This window comes from Alexandromys fortis, unplaced genomic scaffold (assembly GCF_014885135.2).
Source record: "Alexandromys fortis isolate MF-2015 unplaced genomic scaffold, M_Fortis_MF-2015_v1.1 scaffold_11, whole genome shotgun sequence".
Classification (NCBI taxonomy): domain Eukaryota; kingdom Metazoa; phylum Chordata; class Mammalia; order Rodentia; family Cricetidae; genus Alexandromys; species Alexandromys fortis.
This window is the reverse complement of record NW_026067912.1, coordinates 1,511,448-1,526,130: the sequence shown is the minus strand read 5'-3', so window position 1 is coordinate 1,526,130 and position 14,683 is coordinate 1,511,448. Positions and strand designations below refer to the sequence as shown.

General features: G+C 42.8%; 1 protein-coding gene across 2 annotated transcripts in view; it reads left to right on the top strand.

Annotated features, from left to right (window-relative positions):
• Positions 1-9,986, top strand: part of Clint1 (clathrin interactor 1) — a 56,077-nt gene extending 46,091 nt beyond the window's left edge. Inside the window, exons 9-12 of one of the 2 annotated variants that reach the window (XM_050138536.1) lie at positions 2,437-2,511; positions 5,439-5,725; positions 7,065-7,269; positions 8,286-9,986. In XM_050138536.1, coding sequence (XP_049994493.1) covers positions 2,437-2,511; positions 5,439-5,725; positions 7,065-7,269; positions 8,286-8,632 — 914 coding nt within the window. In that variant the 3' untranslated portion in view covers positions 8,633-9,986. The remainder of the gene's footprint in view (positions 1-2,436; positions 2,512-5,438; positions 5,726-7,064; positions 7,270-8,285) is intronic. The other variant, XM_050138537.1, reaches the window with a different exon arrangement.
• The last annotated feature ends 4,697 nt before the right edge of the window (positions 9,987-14,683 follow it).

Genomic DNA, 14,683 nt, shown 5'->3' with positions numbered 1-14,683 from the left:
AGTTTTCGTGTAGATGGGAGAAGGGGAAGAACTGACACACTGAAAAACCACATTCTTGAAAAGCTTCTTAAAATCTGTGCTCTTCACCGCTTTTATCTGCAGCGTAGGTTTTTCTCTGTAACTTTAGAATAGTTCAGATTTGATGGTCTGTGCTTAGCATAAAAATTACTGGTGTTTTATTCACTGCCTGCATGAAGCAAATTAAAATGATCTGTTTTGAAATCCCTTACTGCTAATAGAAGTTGTCATCCTGTTAGCAGTATACTTTGATCAAAATGTTGAACATGAAGGAACATGGAAAACAAACTTGAATCTTAAGCTCCAATGTTTGCAACATTCATTTCCCTGATAACTTTTAATGTGTGCTTATCTGTTGTATGCACATTAGCTCCCTGTTCTTTGTGCTCATAGCATTTTATCTTGTCCCATATACCTGTAAGGAAAGAAACAAAACAAAAGTACTTAGATACTGTCCTTTGGATGAGTGTTAATGTAGCCATGGGCGCGGTTGTGTTGGTAGGAGTGCAGAGCTTGTGGTTGGCACTAGCTGGCTGCTGTACGTATGTATCTGTTGTGCGTGTAATGGTGCGGTGTGGAGAGGGAAGGAGGAAGCAGTTACACCTGCTGATAGTTGGCTGCAGTAAATGGACCTTCAAAAGAAAGAGCAACACACATGTACCAGAAACTGATTCTTCCCGTTATTGTGCTGGCCATCTTAGAAGGGGCGGGGTTATACTTTAATTAACCCAGCTGAGGATAGCAGATGGAGCAGAATGTCTTGCAGCGATAAAGCAATTCAGAAATGGCACCAGATGTTGGAAGCTTTCCCTGGTGGTGTTTGAGTGCCGCCCAGATGTTGCAGTCCCACCTGGCTAGTTTCTAAGCACTGCAGGCTAACTGCAGCTGTGATGTAACCTGTGTAATGTTCACATAACACTAAAAGCACTATAACTGAGCTGCTGCCCTAGACTTCTAAGGTTCTGACTCTTAAGAAGTAAAAGCTTAAGGACAAAAATAAAGTCAGTAGCTTGAAGTTTTAGATCTTAAAAATAAATCCCTGACCTTTGTAGTATTATACCAGTTGTGAAGGCGATTGACCCAGTGGCTGTGATTTTGCCATTTTAAAAACATCAGCTTAGCAGTTGTAGCAAGGGTTGACAGGATGGCTCAAATTACACAAGCAGATCCTGACCTATAACCTCTGCTTGTGTGCCAGAGCATGTGTCATGAGACACATATACACACAATAAAAATAATGAGTAAGTAAATAGTAGCAAAAAGCTGATTTTCTCCCATGTGTTAAAAAAAATGAACAGGGGGCTGGAGAGATGGTTCAGCGGTTAAGAGCACTGACTGCTCTTCCAAAGGTCCTATGTTCAATTCCCAGCAACCACATGGTGGCTCACAACCATCTGCAATGAGGTCTGGTGCCCTCTTCTGGCCTTCAGGTATACACACAGAATATTGTATACATAATAAAGTAAATAAATGTTTTAAAAAAAATGAAAAGGTATTTAATCTTGTGACGTGAGCAAGAGAGAAAAGGCAATATTATCACGCTGAGTTCTCTCCCATTGTCCGTTCAAATTGATTTTTTTTTTTTTTTTTTTTTTTTTTTTTGCAAACTTACTTCAAGTTTTTGTTTTAAAACATAAAATTGTAAGCCAGGTGGTTGTGGCACATGCCTTTAATCCCAGCACTAGGGAGGCAAAGGCAAGCAGATCTCTGAGTTCAAGGCCAACCTGGTCTACAAAGTGAGTTCCAGGTTAACCCAGGGCTACACAGAAAAATCCTGACATGGGAGAAAAAAAGCAACAACCAAACAAAGCCAACAACAACATTGAAATTGGAAACAGGAGAGATGACTCAGCAGTTTAGATCATGCACTGCCCTTGCAGGGGACCCTTCCCAGCATCCACATCACGACCTTCTGCAACTCCAATTCCAAGGAGATCTGATGCTGACACCCTCCCCAGTGTGTGTGTCTGGTTTTTTGTTTCATGGTTTGCTCTGTGTCGTTTTTGAAAGAGGATATACAGTCAGTTGTTTTTTCTGGTTTTAATCTAACATGGAATTTTCACTTGGTGGTGGTGGAAATACATTTGATAGTAAAAATGTAAAATTTCATCTGAAGGTCCACAGCTTCAGAATGACTATTCTAACTGTATAGAAGTCCATTGAGATGTATGGACTTTGGGTCTGGTTAATTTCAGTGTGTGTGTGGTTGGGGGGGGGGATAGTTTTAACAGATTGGGGGAAGAAATGTCAAAAAGTCAAGGAGTCCAAGAACCTTGGCTGGGAGAACCACAGGCAAGCAGGCCAGCTTGTCTGGTGAGCATGGACCTCTCCTGTGGCATATTTTTATGTGTTGCCTGAAAAGGATTCCTGAAATTGTTTGTTATTGTTCAAAACATTGTCCCCATTTTTGCCTTCTAGGAGGATCCACTGACTTATTTGGGGGATTTGCTGACTTCAGCTCAGCTGCTGCATCAGGCAATTTCTCTTCCCAAGGTATGAGATGATTTGACTCTCCACATCCAGAAGTTGTAGAAAGTTATCAGAAAAGTTGACATGCATACACACAGAGCTATTAATCAGCATTTTTAATCCCTATGGTATTTATAATTCTTAATTCCCAATCATTTTATCCACAAGATAAATTGGTTCAGTGTCTTAGGTGTGCTAGATCAGTTGACTTAGTTGTATACGATTCAAAGTAAGCCAGCAAACCCCACCTATATCAATAGCATACTCTTTAATCCTTCAGGGATGAATGTAAGTACATGGGTCTCGTTTTAGAGCAAAAGCACAATAATTAGTGTTTCCCTTAGTTGGCCTGGTTTCCAGGAATGAAAATGGGCAGCTTTCTCAAGCTAAGGATAAACCCCACCTACCATGGTTCCTTATATAGATAGTTAAATCTCTAGAGATCTGGAGAGTGCAGACTAAGGTCCTTTTGTCTTTTTCCTCAGGGTGTTAAGGCATTGTGGTATTTTTTTTTTTTTTATAGAATCTGGGTGGCCCACACTGTGAGAGAGCACTTAACAATAGCTATGAGAATCAGAGGCATGAGGGCCAGGGGAGAAATGTATGTAACTGAGTCAGTGTTACTCTCCAGATCACGTAGACTCTGTTGCTGTTATAATAACCTGGTTATTTTATATTTTATACTTTATATTGAATGATACCTAATGTAAGTTCAGGGAGTGGTTAGGAAGAAAAGCACATAACTTTGAAGATAGTTTGCATTATTTTGACAACCTCCTCCTATAAATTCCAAGTGTTTCCCCCCAAACTAGATTTGTTCTGTGATTGATTAACTGCTTCCTTCTGGAAGTGTGGCACACCTTCCCAAGGCTGATGTGCTATAGGCGCATCAAAGTCGAAGGTAAACATGGCCTACTTGTACAGGCTCCCTGGGTAATCCTTGACTCTGTTTTGTATATATGAAGTTGTCTAGTATGCAAATAACTTGAATATGTTAGTTCAGCCTTCTCATACATCTCCATCCATATATGTTTGATTAATAGAGTCTGATCACCACCACACAGGGGCTGAACCCACAACAGTGATTATTCATCTCTGAACAGCGCCTGCACCACTTGAAATCTTGTCCTTGCATGATTAATCATCCCGATGGCTGAGTTTTCAGATGGAGCAGCATGCTTTGCCCATTTCCACTCATATTCTGCTTAATGGATCCTGCAATGGAAAATTAGGATAAAGTTTATGTTCATTCAGCAGCCTTATTTAAATGGTTTTAAAATATCTAATAATCAAGAAGGATTTGTAAAAATGACTAATACAGTGTCTTGTAAAGATTAACAGCTGGTTATAGTAAAACCCTGGATAAAGAATAGCAGCCCTGCTCGTACCTGAAACTGTCAGCACAGTGTGGGTTTCTCTCCTGAGGGCGCTGCATATTCCTACAGTACTAGAGGAGTGCTCTCCTCATGAGACAGCGCTGCTGTGGAGGTGACCTTTCAGGCTGGACACGTATTCCCAGACCTTAGAGACCGTGGAGCTGTGCACTTAAAATTCTAGATGATGGTCCAGAAATGGCGTTTCTTTACTTTCTGCTTTTTCAGCTGCCACTGATTCCTATTCATGCTGATGTCCCTCCCTAAAGGACAGGTGTATTTACTTGGAATCATGTGTAGCCTAGTCAAACTAATGTTTAACTATGACTTCCTTGGGTAATCAGTATATTACAGATAGCTATGCAGCTTTTCCAGAAGCCAGACGCAGCATTTCTGTGCAGTACACTTATTTGAATTGTCCAAAGTAATAATTGTGATGCCGCACGTGCCCTCACTCCATCTTTACAGTGTAGATTTGAAAGTCTGGTCTAAAGGAGCTAGCTGATTAGTTGCTTTTTAATAGTTTGCCTCTGGAACTAATGAGCTCTTGCTGGTGACTTTCTAAAGCTAGCTTGAAGCGTTAGCTTCCCTCACTATGAGAGGACGTGTGAGAAGTCTCTTCTGGCTCCCAGCTTCAGAGGCTCTGGGGTCAGCTCGTTCTTGCTTCTGGGCCTGTGGTAGAAAGGCTGCTGTTCTCAGAGTGGAAGCGGAGAGGCTGCCAGAACAGGACTGTGACAAAATACACCCTTCAAAGGCACACCCTTCCTCCAGCCGGGCCCCACCTCCTGATGACCTACTCTGTGTGAAATCATCACTAAAATGGCCCATTGATAAACTTAACACAATCATCATCCAGTTGCCTCTTAGTGGCACAAACTGCAGACTAAGCCTTCAGTATATGCCCCTTCAGACTGCATCAATTCAAACCTGAGTTCCCCTTGCTGTTCATTGACATCCATTAAGCAGTCAGCATGCTGGAGCGGCAGTCTAGGTGGTAGCTCCTGTGGAGTCCATGAAAGCAAAAGGAGAGGGAGAGCTTCTAACAGAAATGTATTAAATACCCACACTTTGTTTTACTAGCTTTTTATCTTTCCCGATTTCTGTTTGTTCTTAATAAATTTTATATCATGAACTTGGGGTTTCAGCAATTACACAGCTATAATTTACAACTGGATTTCTCTTTGAACCTTCTAAATGATGAGCAAAATTGAACTCTGTGGAGTTGTCTTCACTCCTAGCAAGAGTTAACCAGTATAGAATTTCCTCCGTTTTTGAGTCCCACGTGTTTAACTGATGCAGACTTGGTTGGAGTCATTTCATGGTGCTTTTTGTGTATCATGAACAGACCTGCCAAGAGGTAGGTTTTACTTTGAGAGTTCTAGCTCTTTTCTTTGCCACCATGTTAACAGTCTTGTAATATTCATGAGGAAGGATAATGTCCAGATGGAGATGGCGACCCACAGATGCTAACCTGCATGTACTCCTATCAACTTCAGTTAGCTGCGGTTCGTAGAGTTTGCATTTCTCTGTGCAGTTCAGAGTGCGTCTTACTCTGCCTTCTTTCTGTCTTGATAACAGCAACAAGTGGGAATGGAGACTTTGGTGACTGGAGTGCCTTCAACCAAGCCCCATCAGGCCCCGTTGCTTCCGGTAGTGAGCTTTTTGGCAGCGCCCCACAGCCTGCAGTAGAACTCATCAGTGGCTCACAGCCAGCTTTAGGCCCACCTCCTGCTGCCTCAAACTCCTCAGACCTGTTTGATCTTATGGGCTCATCGCAGGCAACCATGACGTCTTCCCAGAGTATGAATTTCTCTCTGATGAGCACTAACACTGTGGGGCTTGGTTTGCCTATGTCAAGATCACAGGTAAGTTGTCTGCTTTCCTTGGGAATTGTTATTACACCTGCTAAGATGATGGGTTAGTGTAAGACAACAGGGAACCCTCCTTCCCATAGTCTACTGTGGACCTAAACACCATTAGGTGGCACATGACTACACAACAGAGGTGGGGTTGTGCCTGTTTTGTAGGTTGTGCTAATCACCCACTCTGTCTTGGTAGAGTCAGGTGTGTTCTAGAGGGCAAGGCCATCTTACCTACATGAGTCCCTAAAATACCAAGCATGGTAGCTGGCACAAGGAGACATGCTGAAATCTGTTGGGTTACAAAATTGTTTTGGGGAGCAGATACATTTTTTGACCCATGGAAAATAGTGAATAAGTTCTGGTTCTGTCTTATCCAAGTTTCTCTGTACATCATTGCTCATGTAGAAAACCATTGTCTCAGTGATGAATGTTCCCCCCATTCTGGGCCTATTGTCAACCTTCATTTTCATAAAGGAAAACTGGTGGGAATTTTTAAATTCACATTTTAGGAGTTAAATACAAATTGCTTAACAACAGTAGAATTTTGAATAGACAGAGGTGAAAGAGTGTCTGAGATGTACTTGGGACTTGTCAGTTTTGACTGAGTTACTGATGTGTTTCTGATACTAATCGCTTGTTTTAACGTATAGATCCTCATCTTTGGGGTTTGGGATGAAGGAGGGGAAGAAAGAAGCAGAAAGGTGATTGTGAGAGGGCCAGTGGCTTTCTTTCAGCCTCTGTTGTCCTCCTTTGACCCTTTGCCTTGGTCGTTCTTTTCTCTCGTCCTTTCCTTATTTCTGTCCCTTTATAAATTTATCTTTAGTAGCCACCGTGCACCTCTGCTTCTTTCTCCTGAGTTTTTCCTTTGTGAGTCCACGCATGGATAAGTGCCACTGGAGGCACTCATTCGAGGCAGTTAGAGGTGCACAGAACTGGGAAACACCAGTTAGGGCCTGTGCAGTGGACTTGCTGCTTGATGGCTTGGGCTTTATAACATGATCAGACCGATCTGCATTGTTTGTAAGGCTGCATTTCCACCTGTCCACCTTCAGTTGTGCTAACCTGGCAGGTAGTTCTTTGCTGCTACTCAGATGCTGCCCTTTGGAGTCTACTCAATCTGTTTTCCTGGGGGTCGGGGCCTATAGTAACCTCAAGTTGGTAATTGCCCTGGGTGTTTTTTACAGATAGTACCTTCTAAAGAACTGGGCATTGCTATATGGGAGAATACCCAGAGTCTTCGGAGGGCTCCATTTAGGAAGTTTCTCGGGGCACTGAAGTATTAATTTGCTAGTATGTGATGAAGGTGTTGTCTTGATTCCTAGATCGTACTTTTCTTTTCCAGCCTCTGCAGAACGTTAGTGCAGTGCTGCAGAAGCCTAACCCTCTCTATAATCAGAATGCAGATATGGTCCAGAAGTCGGCCAGCAAAACCCTGCCCTCTACTTGGTCTGACCCCAGCGTCAACATCAGCCTAGACAACTTACTACCTGGTATGCAACCTTCCAAGCCCCAGCAGCCATCTCTTAACACAATGATTCAACAACAGAGTAAGTTACCTCAAATGCCCATCTGTGTTTCAGATCTTCTGTATTCAAATATAGTTGACGTACACTGAGGACACATGGGGTATATGTGAAGATAACCATATTCACCTAAAATTTCCTGCTTAGTGTTCAGTTGGTACCCCTCCTCCTAGCACACCAACCCTGTGTTGTACTTCTGGTAGGATAAGATTTATGAGTTCTAAGGCTCTGGTCTTCTAAAATAAAAATACTTCTGAGAACAGTTCATGCCATTAATCCCAGCACATAAGAGGCTTTTGAGTTACTAGGACTGCCTGAACTACATAGGAGACTGTGTTAGAAACCCAAGCACCAAGTCAGAGCTCAGTGGTACAGCTTTTGCTCCATAGTGATCCAAAGTAGGAAGTTGGGTTTTGTTTTTCAGAATTTCTGTACAGCTGTTTTTGTGAACAGTGATGAAGAGACAAAGCCGTCTGCACTCCCAGCTTAGGGCCCTGTCTCACAGCTGTTGTCCTCTCTCTCAGTGTGCTGAGTGATGATGTGGATATATGTACTGTTTTCTTTCTTGGTATTTGCATTTAACAACATTAATATGATGGTTTATCCTCTGTTGAGCATTTTCAGAGAAAAATGATCTTTAGATTTTCCCCTGGTACCATTGCACAGCTCCCTGTTGGTCATTTAAATTGTTTCCAACTCTTTTTTAACCATAAAAAATTTGCATGCATTCTGTACATCTGCTTTTTCCTTCATACAATATTTTGAGTCAACAAATATAAACCTTTTTTAGGCTTTTGGTAGACACTGCTTTTGACAGTTTGTTAGGAAGGATTCAGCAATGTTTTGGAGTCATGTTTTGTCTCTAGGAGACCAAAGCAACATCTGCTGAATATTTGTTGAATGTAACCAGGACAAATTAATCGACTTCTCTTCTTGGGTTTAGAATGATTGACAGTCAGGAAAATGTGTCTTATTTTTCTGCTCTGTGAATCTTAAGAATTCACTTCTGTTGAAGTCACCTTTCTCCTTTCTCCTGGTAGATATGCAACAACCTCTGAATATGATGACACAAAGCTTTGGAGCTGTGAACCTCAGTTCTCCGTCAAACATGCTTCCTGTCCGGCCACAAACTAACCCTCTGATGGGGGGACCCATGCCTATGAACATGCCCGGTGTGATGACGGGCACCATGGGGATGGCCCCTCTGGGAAACTCCCCAGTGATGAGCCAGGGCATGGTGGGCATGAACATGAACATGGGGCTGTCAGCCACGGGGATGGGCTTGACAGGCCCAGTGGGGATGGGCGTGCCCAACATGGCCATGCCTTCTGGAACTATGCAGCCCAAGCAAGATGCCTTTGCAAACTTTGCCAACTTTAGCAAATAAAAGATCATAAAGAAGCAAGTGGAAGAAGAATGTGTAGCTGCAAGTAGGTGATGCTGGGATGGAAAGTGCTAAGCAGTTCCCTTTTCTTTTATCAGTTAATTAAATAACCCACATAAAGAACCAAAAAGTCTGAGGCATAAAGTGAAGTGTCTATTTCAGAAGCAACACAAACCCACTTCAGACGAGGCAGTCAGGATCGATTTCCCCAGTGAAGATGCCCAACTCATGGTGAGGAGATCGCAAAGGCCCTTCCGAGTCGGAGAGCGCATGTCACAGGATAGTCCGTGGGAGGACTGGCACAGGGCTGAGGAATGTGCTTCTCTCTAACTTTATACTTTGCTTTTCCTGAGGAACTTGATTTTCTGTCCCTCAATCGCCTTGTCACAGTTGGGTCTGTTCCTTTACTACCACTCTCGAGTCCATATATGAATCATTAAAGTTGGATGATCAGTTTTTTATAAAAATATATATTTTTGTCCAAAAAAAGGCATACATATGTGATTATGGCTAAATCAAAGGTAGCTTGATGTATATACCTTTGCCGAGGTCCCAGCAACACTGCTGACAGGCCATCTGAGTTCTCCAGGATTGAACCTGTGTCCGCAGCTGGCATAGCTGTGAGCTTCACCCATGTCTCCTTCTATAACTGCCCCGTGCAGAACTGGGAAAACTTTTTTTTTCAGGACTGCACTGCGGTTTCCTTTAAAAGCTGGAGAAGGAAGACCTCTTGTGTCGTTTGTCTGCAGCAGTTGGTGGCTGCACTTCTCAGTGATTGACTTGGCAAGGCTGCCTTCTGTGCACCTCCCCGTAGCCATCATTCAAGTCAGAAACAGTCAGAAGAGAAAAATATTTATTTTTATCTTTTTTGGTGTCTTTTCAAAAAATTGAAAGGTAAAAATGCATTAAAACCTTAAGTTAAATATAAATGTTAGGACTCAGCCATGTTCACGTTTAGATTTTATACAGTATTTGTTTTGTTTGGGTTTCGAGTGTCTATAATACGGCATTAGCAATATGGTTCCAATAGAAGTTCGATATATATTATTAAAGGAGACCTGTAGCAGTCAGAGATTTTATTGATTTAATGACAAATAAAGGAAATTAATTAAATTTTTTGTTTTCCTGCTGTGATTCTGCATTAAGCTCACGTGAAATCATGATGCTAGAGTTTGGAATGCAAAATTAAATGTTTCAGCCTCAAGCTGGGAATATTTTTTAAAATAAATACTATAAGTATCGAATTATTACCTCCCCACTTATGTTGAAAATTTTTTTATTCAATTGATACAACTTTGTTTCCATTGTATTCATGATGTTCTGTTATATATAACATTAAAATGTTCATTAAAATCAACGTGGAACCGCCTCTTCCCTCACTCCATTAGACGCGAGGCCATTTGGGGAAAAATAATTATAATTTGGGCAAAGTAATTTTTATAAATAATTTAAAATTATTTAATGACTCCTCTATTCTTTGCTATCAGGCTGTGCTGTCAGGAATTAAACATGAAGCGGCAGAGACGCCCCGGCCTGCTCCGCTCCCGCTAATGTCCCGTCTACAACATTTCTAATTAGGCAGAAATCCATGTACCTCAGCTAAGTGGGCAGGAAAAGTGATTCATTTGCTGAATAAGAGATGAGAGAGGGTGTAATTAGCTGACTGCGGTTTTTAATCTTTCAACAATTCTGTGTGTTTAAATTAGTTTCAAAGAATGGGAGCTTTCAAATGTTGTTACTTCAAAGCGGTCCAGCCACCTCTGCTGGCAGTGGGCTAGGCTGTCTTCATTTATGCTTGAACCCTGTAATCTTAGTTTATTTTTAATTGAGAAGTATGTCTTCACTTTCTCAAATATATATATAGTTTTTAAAGGAAGTAAATGTTTTATACCTGAGCGTGTTTTTGCTGTTGTTGGGTTTTGGTTTTTCTGGTACCATTTATCTCTAGACATTTTTTCCAGCCCTTGCTTTTCTTTGTTGTTTCTCTGAGGACACGAAAGACCCCTTCCCCTTTCTCACTGGACCTCAATACTTAGTTTGCCATCTCCAAAGTGGTTTTTGTTTCAAAACCCACCACAGAAAAAGGCTAAGTGCACCCTCAGTCAGGGCCTGTCCAGTTCTCTTGCCTTTTGAGATAGTCTCCCTGCATAGCAAAGCCCACCGCGAACTTGTTAGCTTCCTGAGGCAAGTATTACATGTATGTGCCTCCATGCCTGCGAGGTTTACATGTATGTGCCCCCATGCCTGTGAGGGTTACAGGTATGTGCCACCACGCCTGCAAGGGCCTGTTTACTGTAGAGTTTGTCTTTGGGGATCTCTTTATTCTATAAGTTTTATAATGGGGAAGCTACCTAGCAGCGGGTTCACCAACAGTTCAGGTCCATTTCTGTGATTTCCCCTAGCTCTGTTTTCCCTTCTCTCATAGCTTCAAGAGCCATAAACTTGGAGCCCGTGAGATGGCTCAGTGAGTAAGGGCACTTGCCGCCAGGACCCATGTGGTGGGAGGAGAGAACCGACTCCCACAGTTGTCCTCTGCCTCTGCCTTACTTATGCACAGGTGCTTAGACACCAACTCTATGTCAGCCTGTCGCTCTTTGCTGTTTTGCCCTTTCTTGTGATGTCTCTTAATTGATACAGCAGAATTCCAAAGTTCCTAAAAGTCAAGTCATTGAGAAAGCCAGGTGGCTGTCTTAGGAGTGGTTTCTGTAGTGACAGATTTGCGCTGCCTGTGTCAACTTAACAGCACTCTTTAAATGTTTTAACTGTCAAGGGAATTATCACCAACTCCGCATGTATTTACCATGGACATGGAGGTGTCTGGGAGAGAGCTACTGCTTTTGGTCTAAGATCTGCACAATATTTACAGCTTGTTTATTTACTTTTGAGGCAAAGTTGCCTATACCCCAGGCTGGCCTCCAACTCACTATGTAGCCCAGGATAGCCTTGAGGATGCACTGGTCCTCTCAACCTCCTCCAAGCTAGCACCACAGTGTGTTCCACCACACCAGCCCTGCTTTTTATGAGCGGTAGAGATCGCCAATCTGTTAACTGATTGACTTTGCTCCTTTGAGATGCAGGTGATTACATTTAAAAGTCAAAGGGAGAAAATAAGATCCTTCAAGGCTATAGGTGAGGAAGCTGACTCCAAAGTTTAGCTTCCCAGAAGCACTGAAGTCCTGATGGGCAAAAGTGAGCTTTATTTTTTGAAATAGCTCTTGTGAACTAGAAAATAAGACTGCAGTATTGAAGGTTCTTCCAAAACACAAACCTACCCAGTGTTCCTTAGGTGCGCTTATTCAGACTTAACCCGTGCCTTCCGTCTGCCCCACCTCACATCCTCTGCCACAAGACCACCAGGGGATGTGCAGACAAGGCTTCAGTGTGACAAGGGAGGTCAGGGTAATGTTCTTAGAGATGTGCCATGGAGAAACAGAAAGCCTGTGGTGACTAGGGATCCCCTCTGAGGCACAAGGCTGTGCCGGAGAATTGAATGAGGAGGCAGCTATGTTCGGTGAGAAGGTGAGAAGAGACCGGTCCTGGAGACAGAAGGTGCCAGGTGAGTGTGGACAGATGGCCTTAACAAGCATTCCACTCCTTAGGAGTTCCTCACAGGACTCTCAACCTGGACTATTATGAAGCACCCCCACCTCCTCCTTTCTGGTTGACAATGGGCTGGGGGTGGAGCTCAGTGGCGGAGTGCTTGGCTAATGCACAAAGCCCTGGTCCACATAAATGGGGAGGGGGGCGCTGAAGACAAGAGTCCATTGTCATCAGTGGCTACACACAAGTTCAAAGTCAGTTTGGACTAAACACATGAAGCACTGTCTAACAAAAGACCAGTAGGGGTTGGGAATTTAGCTCAGTGGTAGAGCAGGCCAGCGTAAGGCCCTGGGTTTGGTCCTTAGCTTCGAAGGAAAAAAAAAAAAAAAGACCAGTGAAAATTTGTATGGTGTGCTTCAATTTGCTGTTAAACAACAAATGTGTTGACAGTTAGCTGTGTGTGGAGGGTGAGTCCAAGCCAGTTGAGTATTTCAGACGGTCATGTTCATGTATCTGTTATGGTCAAAGGGCATGTTCACAGTTATTTCTCCTCTGATTGGCACAACAGCCCCAAGCTAAGACAGCAAGGCAGTTATTAGCTCTTCTGTACAGACTGGAGAGACCACAGTCTTTAGGGAAGAGGCCATGACTTCCAGGCCCTGGAATTCACATTCCATTTCATCCCACCCTCCTTTGTTACTTGTTTATTAGTATTGCAGGCATTACACAGGCCACAGGTAACTGTCCGCTTTCTCTTGATCCCCAAACGCTCCACATACAATATACAACTGATTATATTTGGCTAGTGGAAATGTGTATCTGTCTGTCTGTCTGTATACCTACATGTGCAGCATGCATGTTGTCACAGCATACTTGTAGAAGTCAACTTGAGAGAGTCAGTTTTTTCTTTTGACCATGTGAGTTCTGGGGATCCAACTCGGGTTGTTAGGCTTGGCAGCAAGCACCTTTACCCACAGAGCCATCTCACCAGACCTTAACGAGTGTTTTTAAGTAAGCATGGAATATTTGTATCGCCTATTTGCATTTCCTATAGGTCGGCAGTAGAAGATAACCCTCGCAGCAAATAAAACCCTACACACTCTTCTAGAGGGAAAGCTCTTTTGGATATTTTCCAGAAATGAACACACACACACACACACACACATAAAACATCAACCAAATCTAGAAAGCAGAAAAACCCGGCAGAGTCAGAGCAAGTTAACCCAGAGGTACCTCAAATGGTCAAAAGGGAGGTCATGAATAAGATGCAGGCAGAAGGTGGTGAGACTGGGTGGCCGTATGAAGGGATCCGTTTCAGAAAGCACGGTGGTTTCAAAAGCATATGTATGCTCACGTGACTCTAACTCTTGAGAAACAAAATGGAGATGCCCTGCCACCAAAACAAGCTAGATAAGGATTTCTATAGGTAAAGTTCTTCTTGTGTTTTTCGAGATGGTTTCTCTTTGTAGGCCTGACTATCCTGGAACTCGCTTTATAGACCAGGCTAGCCTCAAACTCAGAGATCCACCTGTCTCTGCACTCCAGTACTGTGATTAAGGGCATGCGCCACCACTGCCTAGCTGGTAAGGATGTTCTTCAGGGCATGTTTGAATGGACATTGTTAAGGGCTTTGAAGGCTGTTCAGACAACACTCGGCCATTTGGGAACCTCTCTTGGATTACCACTTGTTGAGTTTGTTTTTGATGGATGAGGGGTAGCAAATATAAAAAGATTTGAACATGGACCACACATATACAAATGTTAAGTCCTCTTTTACAGGAAAGTAATAAGGTTAAATAAAAGAAATATTACAGCACTTGGATTTTAATTTACTTGGTTTATTAGTTTTGTCCTGCTCTCATCCCTGTAATAAACTAATAAAGGATATTGTAATAGAAAAAAGTTAAGAACTTTTCTTAGCCAGATGGTGGTGATGTAGTGAGGCAGAGGCAGGCAGATCTCTGAGTTTGAGGCCAGCCTGGTCTACAGAGGGAGTTCTAGGACAGTCAGGGCTACACAGAGAAACCCTGTCTTCAAACAAATCCTTCACACAGAGACCACTGAGAAGGCTCACTCAGTAGGTAAAGACACCAGCCGCCAAGGCTGAGGGTCTGAGTTCGAGCCCTGTGACCCACGTGGTGGGAGGAGGAAGCTGACTTCTCTGACCACCGCACCTGCACAGGGGAATGGATGCACACAAGTAAATAAAAAAGAACTTTCCACATGCTCTTAGCTCCTCTACTGTGGAATTGTGTGTAATCGCGTGTTTCTGTATACAGCACCTATGTCACCTATCTTTGTGTATGTAATAAAAATGTTGGCTCTTAAGTACTGTGTCTTCACCCAATTTTTAATTTTCCCAAGAGTTCTTGGATTTGAATGATAAAAGGTTGCCATAAGGAGCCGCTCTAGTAATTAACCAGTTCTTTAATAAAGCCTCAATTACTTTGTTTTCCTGATAAGGAGGGGGGGAAAACTGTTCTGAGAGTTACATTCGACATCTGGGTTTCCTCC